This window comes from Tupaia chinensis, unplaced genomic scaffold (genome assembly GCF_000334495.1).
Source record: "Tupaia chinensis unplaced genomic scaffold, TupChi_1.0 Scaffold000274_1, whole genome shotgun sequence".
Taxonomy (NCBI): domain Eukaryota; kingdom Metazoa; phylum Chordata; class Mammalia; order Scandentia; family Tupaiidae; genus Tupaia; species Tupaia belangeri.
In genome coordinates, this window is record NW_006159756.1 from 1,338,967 (window position 1) to 1,351,684 (window position 12,718).

Consider the following 12,718-nt stretch of genomic DNA (forward strand, 5'->3'; position numbering starts at 1 on the left):
GGGCATGCCTGCACACGTATCTGGCGTGTTTCAAGCCACCGGGTCAGAGACTCGAACCATGGTCGACTGTGTGGGAGTCCAGTGACGTAACCATTATGCCATCTGCTGGTCCCACATTTTACTTGTGAATTCTCTCTCTCTCAGTTAAAAGTCTTGTGAAGAATCGGAAGTACAAGCCGGGTGACCAGGAGGGAATGCTAGTTTACCTCTTGCTCACGGTTAGAGCATGGAGTTTTGTCGGTATGTTTGTTTTTGGCCTAGGGAGTGTTTTACTCTTGTTTGCAATTCTGAGATATTTAAAAAATAACCGATTACTACAAGAAAAATTCCTAACTTGTCTAGCATTAAATACACAGTTAGGCTAATAACAAAAATTCAAGTTACAGCACAGAGGACAGTGTTTTCGAGATGCACAGTGACTTGTGTTCACGGAGAACTACGCTGAGCCATTTATCTACCACCAGGAAGAGTGGGAGACGAACCCTCTCCCCAGACTGCACTTCACTTCTGCTTTTCGTCCCCAAAACTTGTGCAGTGGCTGCCGTGAGTTCTCGGTGAACAGACTTCACGGTGCTACACCATAAGATATTCTTACACAATCGCTCTTACAGGTCTAACTGGAATGGTGTAACATAATCCTCCTGAAAAACAAAAGCCCCACAGAGAATGCTCCAGGTCCCAGACTGGGGTCGTCGCCACCCTAAGGCTCGTGAGTAGCCCCCCCGTCACGCCTGCAGAGCTGGGTGCTCCTGTCGGAATTACCCCGAGTGAAGGAGTGAGGAGACAGGGCTTGGGGATCAGACAGCTCGGCAGGACACACACACCGGGCCAGGCCCACACCGCGCCCAGGCGAGTCTGCTTAGCACAAGAGCCGCACACGGAACCGGCCTGCAAGGACTGTCCTTACCTAAGGTGATGATGGCGTGTGCTCTGATTACAGACGGCATGGCAGACTCCCGGGCCTGGAAGGGTGGCCGAGGGGCTGGGGCCTCGCTGCCCTCTGAAGACGCTGGCACTGCGGGGGTGGGGAAGGGCTTCAGCAGCAGCCAGAGGCTGGCTCGGCCCGAAGTGCGCCACGTGGAACATGACCTAAGTGCCTTACCAGGATTTACGCCGGCTGCGGAGGCCAGAATGGACTGGACCAGGAGGAAGACTCGCTTCTCCACCCTGGCTGGACATAGCTGAGCCACATCGCCTAAGGTGAAAAGGTACTTTACCTAAAAGAGGGACAGTTTCGTAGTAAAAATAAAAATAAGGCCGGAAAAAAAGGGAAAAGAAAAATGAACTCTAGCTCAATTTTAAGGCCACATCTATAAAAGTTAAAATGAAAATAAGTTAAAATAAAATTCGAATTCAAATTAAAATAAAACTTTACTATCTTTTATTTTCATAATTGCATGACCATTCAGTTACTACTTAACTCAGCCAAAATTAAGGTGACCATATCATCTTATCCCCCAAATCTGGTCACCCCTGAGAGTAAAGAGGGTCCCTGCTAATCACTGTGTCGTACTGACAGATGCAAATGAGATTACCTTGGGCAGCCTGGGACAGAGAATTGTCCACTAACTTTTCAAAGTATTTCCACCGTCATATGGCTTTATGTTGCGGTCTCTTTTTTTCTGTTTTTAGTTTTGCTATAGAGAGCTTGTGTGCTCGCCAGAGACAGAGAGAGGGAAAGTGAGAAATCGCTCCTCTGGGGACAGCTACACCACAATCCCGTCTCATCTATTCTCTGGGAATTCTGGGTGTGCAGCACACACTCGGTGTGTTTTTCAAGTTGCTGGGTCTGGGACTTGTACCATGCGGTTGGCCGTGAGAGATGCCACCAGCTGGCTCTATGTCGGCTTCTCTCATATTCCAACTGATCAAGCAGTTCTGAACTTCACGATGACTGCTTTGAACACTGGGCCTCCTTTTGTGTCAACACACGTAACCACTGTGCTTAACGATGACACACGTGCCATTTAAAACGAGGGATGTTGTCGTCACTCCCTTCACTCTCCAAGGTGGAACGGACGCTTGCGCGGTTTCTAACCTGAGCGACTGTTCACGCTGACACCGGCCCGTCTCCTCGGGAGTGAAACCCACGGCTGAAGGGGATGCGCCTGTTCGACGTTTGAAAACGTATTTCTAAACTGCCCTGCAGGCTGGCGAGGACGCCAGCAGCCTCTCAGTGTCCGCAGCGCCCCTGCGTGTGTCCTGCGCGTGCCCATCGACACTCAGCCTAACGGTCAACCTCCTGCCTCACCTCACAGGAAATGTCAAATACAAGCTTATTCTAGGGGACAAGTCCGTGTTAAATCCACATAGGTTCACAAATCTCGAACGCATCGGATCTCTTAACAGATTAAATATTTAAATTGTATTTAAAGCAGCATAAATTTAACAATGTATGTGGGCAAAACTTCATATATATTCTGACTAGAGGGTAGAGTTAGGAGAGATACTGGGGCTGAAAATAACCTCATGGGCAAGCCCCCGACCAGGAGCACCAGTGCGGGCAGTGCTCCGTCTGGACAGAGGTGAGGAGGGCCCTCCAGAGCTGCAGCCAGGTCGGCGCTCAGCGTCCCAGCCCTGCACCTGCGAAGAGCACAGCGGTGCCTCGGGCATGATGGTCTCCTCTCCTAACAAATCTGACGCGGTCCATGGTTGCCAGCAGCCCCCAGAGCTAAGCCGGGAAAGCAGGAGCCGAATTAGGGAGGTTCGCAGTGAATCCACTGTGGCTCGGCGTGGCATGCACGATAGTGCGTCAGAGCCGGCCTGTTTGCTCCCGTGGAGGGACAGTGTTGAGGCTGGCATCAGAATTCCCACTACAGCCATTGAGTCCAGCCCACCAAAACCCTTTGCACTGTAGCGGCCCGGTGTAGGGGTGCATGTAGCAGAGCCAGGCTGCTCCGAGGCCACGGGGGCTCTGGACTGTTGAATCCCTCATTTGATCTGAGACGTGACTTTACAACTGCCCAGCACGACCACCCCATTCTACAGTCCCATGTCCAAGCAGCTCAGAGAAAGCACCACATTTAAAAAAAATTATTTAATTATATTTATAATCTTAAAGCAAGCTGCCAGGTCCAGGACTCAAACCATGGAGAGTTCGGTGCCTTAACCACCACACCACCTGCCGGCCCCAACTGCAAATTCTTTTTTAAAAAATCAAACCAACCAACAAAAGAACAGAGTACCCTGACTTTATTTTCTTACCTTATTATTTCTAAGCTGGACTCTCTTGGGCTTATAACCATATTGTATTTTCCCTATTTAAATCAGGTTGCTCAAGCTCTCATTGGAGGGACCAGCAGGTGGCATGGTGGTTAAGGTGCTGGACACCCCACATGGCTGACCATGGTTCAAGTCCTGGACCTGGTGGCTTGTTTTCTCACTTTCTCTTTCTCTCTCTCTGGTCAAAATAAAAAATAAATAAATAAATGACTGATAAATAAGACATTAAAAATAAATAATTCTTTGGAAGATCTCATCGAAGAAATGGAGACACCAAGCTTCCCTCGGATAACAAATACACAAGGAAAAAATGCATAACAACGTTCTTCTACAAAGCGAGTAAGCTCTAGGCTAGGAGGGCCGTTTCCTTGTTAAAACCTGTGGAATGGACATTACAGAACCATGTTTAAAAACATCCGCAGACGTAAAAGAAAGAGAAGAATGATCGGGAAGGTCTCAGCTTACCACCAGGTCTTCGTCCATGTTCCCTGCGCCGTCCTCGTTAAGAAGGATGCTGGAGAGTTGGAGCTCGCAGGTGGACAGCACATCCCCACACGCCTCACTCAGGAGCCCCTAGGGCAGGTGGACAGCACGTCCCCACACGCCTCACTCAGGAGCCCCTAGGGCAGGCCACAGTCATCCCCGAGGGGCGCCAGCACCCCGACCACCCACGACACCCACGCCCTCAGAGGGTCCGCTGGGACCTGCAAACACGTGAGCTGGAGGCACGCTCCCTCGCCGCACGCCCGAATCTCCCCCCACAGCCCGTCCGAACCACGACGACACGCTTTTAGCAATCTGGTCGAGAACAGACTAAATGAAATTTATAAAGAACAGTGTACAGAGCATCCTTCTATGTTTGCTTTACAAAAGCAAAATGCGAATGGTTAGGAGGATCCCATTTAGAAGGGATCGATTATAGCTGTGTTTCTCCCACATCAGAGAAAAACGTAATTCTTCAGATATATGCGGGAGGGGAGTGAACTACTGTGATAAATAATTCATTTAAAAAAGAGATATAATAAAAAAAAGTTGTCGTTCTTCTGAGATTGATTCATTACGGACAAGTTTCTGGTATTTCTTACTGGTGACGGTAACCTCAGGGGGTCATTGCACTTCTGTCAAGAGAGAGAGGGCCAGCCACACTCTAGAGCTCTTGAACTTCACTGGCTCCAGGAGCCTGTTCCAAAATACCTAGGCTAGGTGCCCCTACTCCCATACTCTGCATTATTCTACGAATACTTTTGTTTGGGCAGTAATTATGCCAGTGAAACAACCCGCTCGCAAGTAGGTCTCCCCCACTGCTCTGCGAGGGTCTCTGGAAGGGACCTTGCCACAAGGGCACCCAGTCAGTATTTCGCCGAACTCCTGGCAAACCACCGTTAGGGGCAAACTGTTTCTCAGGCTGACACGGGCTATGATGTTCCAGGCCTACTGACTTTTTGTTACTTGTGCAAGGTTGACTACACTGAAGATTTCAAAAGATTGCATGACCTGGACCCCAAAGGTGGCCAAGAGGCTTCTGAAACCCACAGCCATCACCCCAGTGAGGAGACAAAGGCCAATTCATTTGAGACCTTAACACTAGAACCCAAGCACTCTAATCACATTCACAATCAGAGTCTGGGAGAGCTGCCAAGGCCCTCCAGTGCTGAGACTCTGAGCAGGCCTGGGACTATGTCTGGTTAGTCCGGCTTCTCGTGAATCCTCAGGGACGAGGGACGTGTTCTGAGGCAAGCCCCTCCAGTCTAGGCAGACCTGAGTAGGTTTACTCTCCAGTGGGTCAAAATCGATCTTGTGATTTCCCCTCACTGGCCCAGACAGGTCCTCTGGGAGAGCAAACGAATTCACCTCTTTCATTTGAAAGTCCTTCTTACATCTGAATTTAACCGGACAGCCTGTCCCACGTAATTCTCCCTTCTCGTGCTAAGCACTCCAGGCCCTGCCACCGCTCCTAAATCTGCCCTGTAACCCCCTCATCTAACATAGCCAGCTCTCCTCGAAATATGCGTTTCTCTGGAAAGTTCTTACTGAAACTGAATTACAGAACACGTTAACTTAGGTTAACCAGGACGAAGAGCAGGACCGTAACTCCTCCTGTTCTAGACACGTCTGTTAATGCAGTCTAAGACTTCATCAGTATTTTAATAAAAGCCACAAACTACTGCTAACTCGCACCAAGCATCCAGATAAACACGTCCAAGACCCGAGCCTGCCCACGTCACTGTGGAGTTAGAGCTCGGTCACCTGTCTTTGAGTAATTTCTTGTTCTCAGTAAAATACTGACTGTTTCTTCGTGAAGAAAAGAATAAGAAGTGCATTTAACAAATGGGTCACGGAGATGGAAATACACCAAGGTCCTAGAGCGTCCCTGGGCCTTCTCCTACCACCTGCTGCCAGCGGAGGTGGTGTTGGCCAAGAGGAAACCACAGCTGCTTCTGACCTGTAGCAAGTTCCATCCCGCCTCTGGGAGGTGGAAAATCATGCATTAAATACTTTTGGAATGAGGATGGAAAAGGAGGATACGCAAGGCCATCTCAAACATCCAGGCTACAAATTTTCAAAAGATAACCTTGCGGAGTTCTACCCAGGTAATGAACGTCAATCAACAAGCGTACCTCACTGGAAGACACTGAACCCGGGTGCCGACGACCTCAGGGAACCACGTGTCCTTAACAGCCAAGTCTTGGGGAATGTCAATAGCTTTTCACGTAATTGCCTAGTTGTCACAGTCACTAAGGGGATCACGTGTCCTTACAGCACTCTCTGCAGAGAGCACTTCTCTAGCTTCAAAACACGCCGTCCCGTGTCTGAGCAGGGATTGAGTCACACCTGTCGAGGAGAGCTGGTGGCCTTACCTGTTCCTCCTTCAGTGTCTCTGCAGATGCTCTACAAAGACTTTGCAGGGTATCAACAGCGGAGCTGATCAACTCTAAGGACCACTGGAATCCATTCAGCTTCTGTTTGATAACACCTAAGGAAGAAGTCAAAGGCCTTTCAAGTTCCACTGCTTCCAAGTATATATAAATATAAAAAATGCTGAAGCAACCGGCAATGCTTTTCGAGAGAGATCCTTGGACAGGCACTCACCGGCCACCTTGTCCCGCGTGCTCTGCGGAAGGTGCTTTGCGATGTGCCCAAGCACACACAGGATGTGCCTGAGGGTGTTTGGATTGGGGTCCTGCTGTCTGGAGAAAGGGCAGAGGACATATCAAGACAGAGCCAAGTTAAACGCTGCCACCAGGCAAACGCCTCTTCTTCCGGGTAAGCGAGACTGGAGGAAGTGGGCAGGGTGGCATGGTGCAGGGACTAAGTTTCAGGAACATTAAGGCATTCAATGAACTCGGCCAAAGGGTCACCTGACTGCTTGAAAGTGATTCTTACATGGTGTGCGCTTCTATGCCGGAATTTAAAGAAACGATCCTGTATACAAACAGTCATGGGACAGCCCACTTCCTGAAGATGCAAGCTGCTTCCCAGAACCCCTCGGGCCCACTGGTGGCTCGATCTACGCGGGCTGACCTGCTGATGGTCTCCCAGGACTTTATGACGTCGCCGTAGCCCAGCCTGGGGGAGGAGCTGGAGACCTTGGCGAGCAGCATCCAGGCGGGTGCAGAGCGCTCTGTACCAGTGTGAGACATCACATTGCTGACGAAAGCGCAGGAGAATTTCTCTGTCTTGGACCAGATATGAAAAGCCTTATTTAAGTAGCGGCTGGAAAAAAAGATGGGAAAGCAGAGTTGTCACTATAAATACACCAGAGTGTTCGGACCAGCCTCTCTGTGGAAGTGGACGGAGCGCACTGCTCCAGAGACCCGGGACTGCTGCCATCCACGTGTTCCTGGCTATTTAATACCAAACTCGGGAGTTTTTTAATTCTTGCCATGGAATACACTGTATTTGGTTTTCCCTTCCTAAGCTATTTTCTTAAACAAAGAATTTATTTGAGACTCTCATTATCATCCCCTCCAAAACTTCTACGCAAACATATAGAGCAGGTAACCAATAAGAGATACACCGAGAGCTTATAGGGGCAAAGCAGCAAAAGATACTGGGCTGTTGGGAAAATCAGGCGGAAAATCAGAAAACTACGCCATGACTTTCCCGATGACCAATAGGAACCTTGACCTTTTTCCCCAATGGGAGCACTGCAGAGTAACGACAATCCTCGGATTTAAAATGGTGATATTAAAAGAGCTAAAATTTTGGGCCAGCAAGTAGCATGGTGGTTAAGGTGCTAGATTCCCACAGGACCAACCATGGTTCAAGTCCCAGATCTGGTGGCTTGAAAATCACATTAGGCATGTGGGTGTGTGCCCCGAATCCCAGAAGGAGAACGAAAGGGTACTGACTTCCCCCCTTCCCTCTCTGCTTCTCTCCAACAAGCACACGTGCCCTAGGACAAAAGCCTAAAAAACCAAAAAACAGAGCCAAACTCTGCTCTACCCCACCAGCGGTCAGAAATAGACACTTCAAACACTCTTTAAATACAAAGTGTGTTTTCGACGTACTGAAGTGGCTACGTGACATCTTACAATCACTTAGCTCACTCCTCACGGCAGCGAGTGAGGTCGCCACTCGAGTCAGCTCGTCAGCAGACCTGAGCTCCTGGCTTTCCGTGTTGAGGAGGGTCAGCAGCGCCCAGGCGAGCACCTGGCCGTCGTCCGCGCTGTGGAACGCCCTGCTGTGCTTGACGTTCTGCAGCAGGAGCTGATCGAGGACCTCCAGGGCCTTCTCCTGCACGGAGTTCTCGGAGTCCATCACCGCCGGGGTGACCCCTGCCAGCCAGGCCTTCTGGACCTGGGCACATCTAGGCTGGGCCTTGGGATTGAGAAATCGTGAACTCAGAAAGTCTGCGTACAAGCTGGTGAAGCAGAATCAACACATTGGGAGATGCTTAAAATAATCTCAAGTATGACTGCAAACAGACTCTGAAGTGAAGAAAAAACATCGAACATGTGAAAATGAATTTCATCCTCCAGCTTATCATGGATGAGAACATGCTGCAATTTTAAAAAGTGCATGTTAAAGCCATGAGTTTGGGCTGGCAGGTGGCGTGGTGGTTAAGGCGCTGGACTCCCATATTGCAAACCACGGTTCGAGACCTGAACCTGGCAGCTTGCTTTCTCACTTTCTCCCCCTCTTTCTCTGGACAAGTTAAAAATATATATAAAAATCGGGACCAGCAGTTGGCATAATGGCTACATTGCTGGACTCCCATGTAGTCGACTGCAGTACGAGTGCATGCGTTCCCAAGATCCCAAGAGGAGAATGGAGGAGAAGGGATTGCGGTGCGCCCATCCCCCCGGGGGGTGAGTTCTCACTTTCTATCTCTCTGTCTCTCTCTGTCTTTCTGGCGAGTGCCCGCACCCTATAGCAAAAACCTCTAAAAAAAAAAAAAAGAAAAAAAAATATATAAACGAGTAAATAAAGTAATCCTAAAAAAAAAAAAAAAAGAAAAAAAAAAATATAAACGAGTAAATAAAGTAATCCTAAAAAAAAAAAAAAAAAAGCCATGAGCTTATTAGTCTAGATTAAGCATCTGTAATTTGAAAAATCGGAATCTTTTTGAGTGTTGACATGACAGCTTAAGTGGAAAATTTCACATGTGACCTCACATGACAGGCTGCAGTCAAAATGATGCAATACAAAAACATCGTATAAAAGCACCTCTGGCCCATGGTTTAAGGTGTATATGAAACATAAATGAATTTCATGTTTAATCTTTGGTCTCATTCACAAGACATCTTCATGTATATGCAAATATTAAAAAAAAAACATCCAAAGTCTGAAGTGTTTCTGGTTCTGAGGCATTTCACATGAGGGTTGTTCCCCTCAAGCAGTGGCTCAGCACTTTTCGGTCATTAAAGAGCAAATAATGACACTATTCCAAAGAACAATTAGAACAGATGCTGAAAGAAGAAGTCAAAGTACGCTTTGATGTCTTTAAATAAACAGGCAGGCCAACACGTTTGTTTCTGGCATGGAGGTTTAGAAGGCTGGATCCCACTTGGCCAACTCTGTGGTTCAAGTCCTGGACCTGATGGCTTGAAAATCATACTGGAAGCACATGCACGTGTGCCCAAAAATCCCCAGAGGAGACGGGGGTGGGGTGTGGCCATCCCTTCTGGGGAATGATCTCTCACTTTCTCTCTCTCTATGGTGAGTGCTCATGCACTGGAGCAAAAATAAATAAACATGCTTTCAAAATTCTTTAATAGCTAATAGTTGGCAGCAGATTATACACCGTGTCAGTGTATCTGTTCTCTGGGCAATATCCACCTATCTAGCTATATCTTCACTGACAAAAATTATTCTAGGTTGTAGCTTAAATTAATTTCAAAGTTTATTTTTCTATGTGAGACTTAAACTGAAGTCAATCAAAGGTTCTCTGGCATTACTTCCTCATGATATCTGTTTGGGCTGTTGGAAAAGTCATGACACACTTTTACACAGAAAAACATCGAAGAATCCATCATGTGGTCTTCGACGACCGAATGATAAGAAGTGCGGTCTATCACGCGTAACTTAAAAGTAACTCTTAAGCCAGCTGGCGGTGTGGTGGTGAAGGCTGCCAACTGTTAAGCTGAGCTCGGGACCCGGGGACGAAAAACACACTGGGTACCTGTGCATGTGTGTCCAAGACCCAAAAGGAGAGAGAAATGGATGAGAAGGGATTACGCCAGGACCATCCGCCATGGGAGGTGCTTTCTCATCTCCCCCCCTCTCTTTTCTCTCTCTCTGATGAATGCACGCACCCTCTGGCAATTAAAAAAATAAATAAATACAAAGCTGACTCTTCTTTTGCGAGGTACAGTCCTACCGTGGACTTGGTAGTTTCTAACAACCGACTTAACGTGCAGCCTCAGGTGGCCGTCATGCAGGATGCCTCTCGATGGGAAACGCCACACGGTCGAGACTGCCCGGCCCCTCACCGTGAGAAGTTCAGTTAGGGACTGCAGGGCCTGCTTCCGGACAGACACGGCAGGGTCCCGGCACTCGTCCTGCAGCACCGCCAGGTCTTCCTTCATGCCCGAGATGTCACAGTGCTTCAAGATGCTCACCAGCACCTGCAAGGCATGTGCGTGACACCAGGTGATGACTGCAGAGACTGGCTCGGGGACCGCGTCCTCCAACTCCGCGCTTCTCCACTTTCCGGGTCATGGGTCCATCCTTCCTCCCACTACACCCCACCTTTTAGAATATGATGAAAGCTAAAATCTTTCTCCAGAAAAAAGTCTGACGTACATTTCACATAAACAAATAGCTACAATTTCATGAACCCCCTGGAACCTATTCATGGTCCCCAGGTTAGGAATCCCCCTAGTCTAACCAAGGGAAAGGAAGGCTATCAATGGGGAATTCTTGAAAAGCCACCAACCAGGTAGGAAAACTTAAAACAGAGAATTTCTGGGACCAGCAGTTAGCGTAATGGCTATGTCGCTGGATTCCCATGTAGTCGACTGCAGTTTGAGTCCTGGACCTGGTGGCTTAAACTCACGCTGGGCGTGTGTGCGTGCGTGCCCAAGATCCCGAGAGGAGAATGGATTGTGGCATGGCCATCCCCTCTGGGGGGTGATTTCTCACTTTCTGTCTCTCTGTCTCTCTCTGCCTTTTTGTCGAGGGCACACGCCCTATAGTAAAAACCTCTCAAAAATAAATAAATAAATAAATAAATAAATAAATAAATAAAAACAGAGTCTCTTAATTCTTCAAATCAATTTATATATGACAGGACCAGGGTCAACTAACAGTGAAGAGAAAAGACGAGTAGTGAATATGGTCCGAGGGCTTCAAGAACGCTCTCTCACATTTCTAAGTGTTCAGCACCTAAAGTGAGGGTGCGTTAAAACCGAGTAGAGGACTGGCTGCAGTGGTGCAGTGGGGGGGGCGGCGGGGTTTGGGCTGGCCGTGGCAGCGTGCTCCTGTAATCCCAGCTCACTGGGAGGCTGGGCAGGAGGATGCGACCAGGAGAGACCCTGCCAACCGCCCTCAACCCCCTCTCCCTTACAGAAGTAACCATGACAATCGCACCTGGATCGCAGACTTCCTGACGTTGGTCTTCTCATCCCTGACCCTCATCCTCAGCATTGACAAGACACACCTTTCTGCTGGAGAATGCAAAGAGTCATTACAGTCCGAGAGCTCTCGCGGCAGCTAGCCTTCTACCACACCACACCGAGAAAACACCCTCATCGGAAAGACTCGCTAATCAGCTGTTTTAAATCCTAAGAAGTCAGAGTATGAAACTGCAGGGAAAAAAACAGGACATGTGAATATGTAAGTTCTCACTATAAAGTACACAGATTTTGGAATATTGAAAATTTAGTCTTAAATCTTAGCTCCTGCTTCTAAAATTCTGAATTAGCTTTTATTTTGTTTAGCTACAACAAACCTAAAGGGTTGTTTTTAAAGATTTGATAGTATATAATATCAACTTTAAACCTTTCACTCTTAAAAACTACTGAGAATCCCAAAGATATCCTTTTTAAAGTGTGGATTATATGTTTTAATATGAATTAGAAATTTAAACTGAGAATTGGAAAAACAGTTATTAACTGGGCCAAATAGGTGGGTGGTGGTGAAGATGGCTACATCCCACATGGCCACGTGTGTGGTTTGAGTCCTGGACATGGTAGCTTAAAAATCATGCCAGGTGCGTGTGTGTGTGTGTGTGTGTGTGTGTGTGCGTGTGTGTGCATGCCCAAACCCCGAGAATGGAGAAGGGACTGTGGTGTGGTCAATCTCCCTTGTTTTCTCATCTCCCACCCTTTGGTGCAATCACCCAAGAGCAAAAGCTAAAAAAAAAAAAAAAAAAAAAAAGGTCTGGAACTGGGACTGGACTTCATAATCTGTGACCGCACTAGGAATCACCGAGTCACATACTTTAAGTGGGGATTTTATGGTGTATGGACAGCACTTGGCATGGTGTCTGGCATACAGTAACCACACACGCTTTAGCTTAGGAGAAACTGTCAAATTGCATTAAAAAAACACAACGGAATGAGAGCGTAAGTTTATTTTGGTGCAAAAAAATCAGAAAGCCAGGCTGGCAGCTGGCACAGTGGTTAAGGTGCTGTCCTCCCACACGGCTGACCGTGGTCCAAGCCCTGGACCTAGTGACTTGCTTTCTCATTTCCCCCCTCTCTCTCTCTCAAAAGTAAATTAAAAAAAAAAAAAAAAAAGATAATAAATAAAATTAAATAAATAATTCTTTAAAATAATTAGAAAGCCAGGAATGCTTTTTAAAAAATAATATGCATTTTCCATGAGCTATTTGAAGACCTCGCACATATCCTTTATCCAAAACAAGATGTGAACACAGGCTTTTACATCCACGAGTTCTTGTCATTGGGAAGTGTCATTCAGATGAGGTAAACTGAGATCAGCTAATGGCGTAATGGTTACATTGCTGGATTCCCACGCAGTGGACCGTGGTTCAAGGCCCGGACCCAGTGGCTTTTAAATCCATCTTGGGCTTTGTGGTTGTGTGGCC

At 47.6% G+C, this 12,718-nt stretch overlaps 1 protein-coding gene across 3 annotated transcripts in view; it reads right to left on the bottom strand.

The window, feature by feature from the left end:
- Window positions 1–12,718, bottom strand: part of NCAPD3 (non-SMC condensin II complex subunit D3) — a 58,096-nt gene that overhangs the window by 17,489 nt on the left and 27,889 nt on the right. For 2 of the 3 annotated variants that reach the window (XM_006149961.3, XM_027772443.1), the window contains 9 exons: window positions 11,257–11,333; window positions 10,158–10,292; window positions 7,823–8,043; window positions 6,745–6,936; window positions 6,313–6,410; window positions 6,081–6,196; window positions 3,688–3,795; window positions 1,103–1,217; window positions 908–1,015 (listed from right to left, as the gene is read on the bottom strand). In XM_006149961.3, coding sequence (XP_006150023.1) covers window positions 908–1,015; window positions 1,103–1,217; window positions 3,688–3,795; window positions 6,081–6,196; window positions 6,313–6,410; window positions 6,745–6,936; window positions 7,823–8,043; window positions 10,158–10,292; window positions 11,257–11,333 — 1,170 coding nt within the window. The remainder of the gene's footprint in view (window positions 1–907; window positions 1,016–1,102; window positions 1,218–3,687; window positions 3,796–6,080; window positions 6,197–6,312; window positions 6,411–6,744; window positions 6,937–7,822; window positions 8,044–10,157; window positions 10,293–11,256; window positions 11,334–12,718) is intronic. The other variant, XM_006149960.3, reaches the window with a different exon arrangement.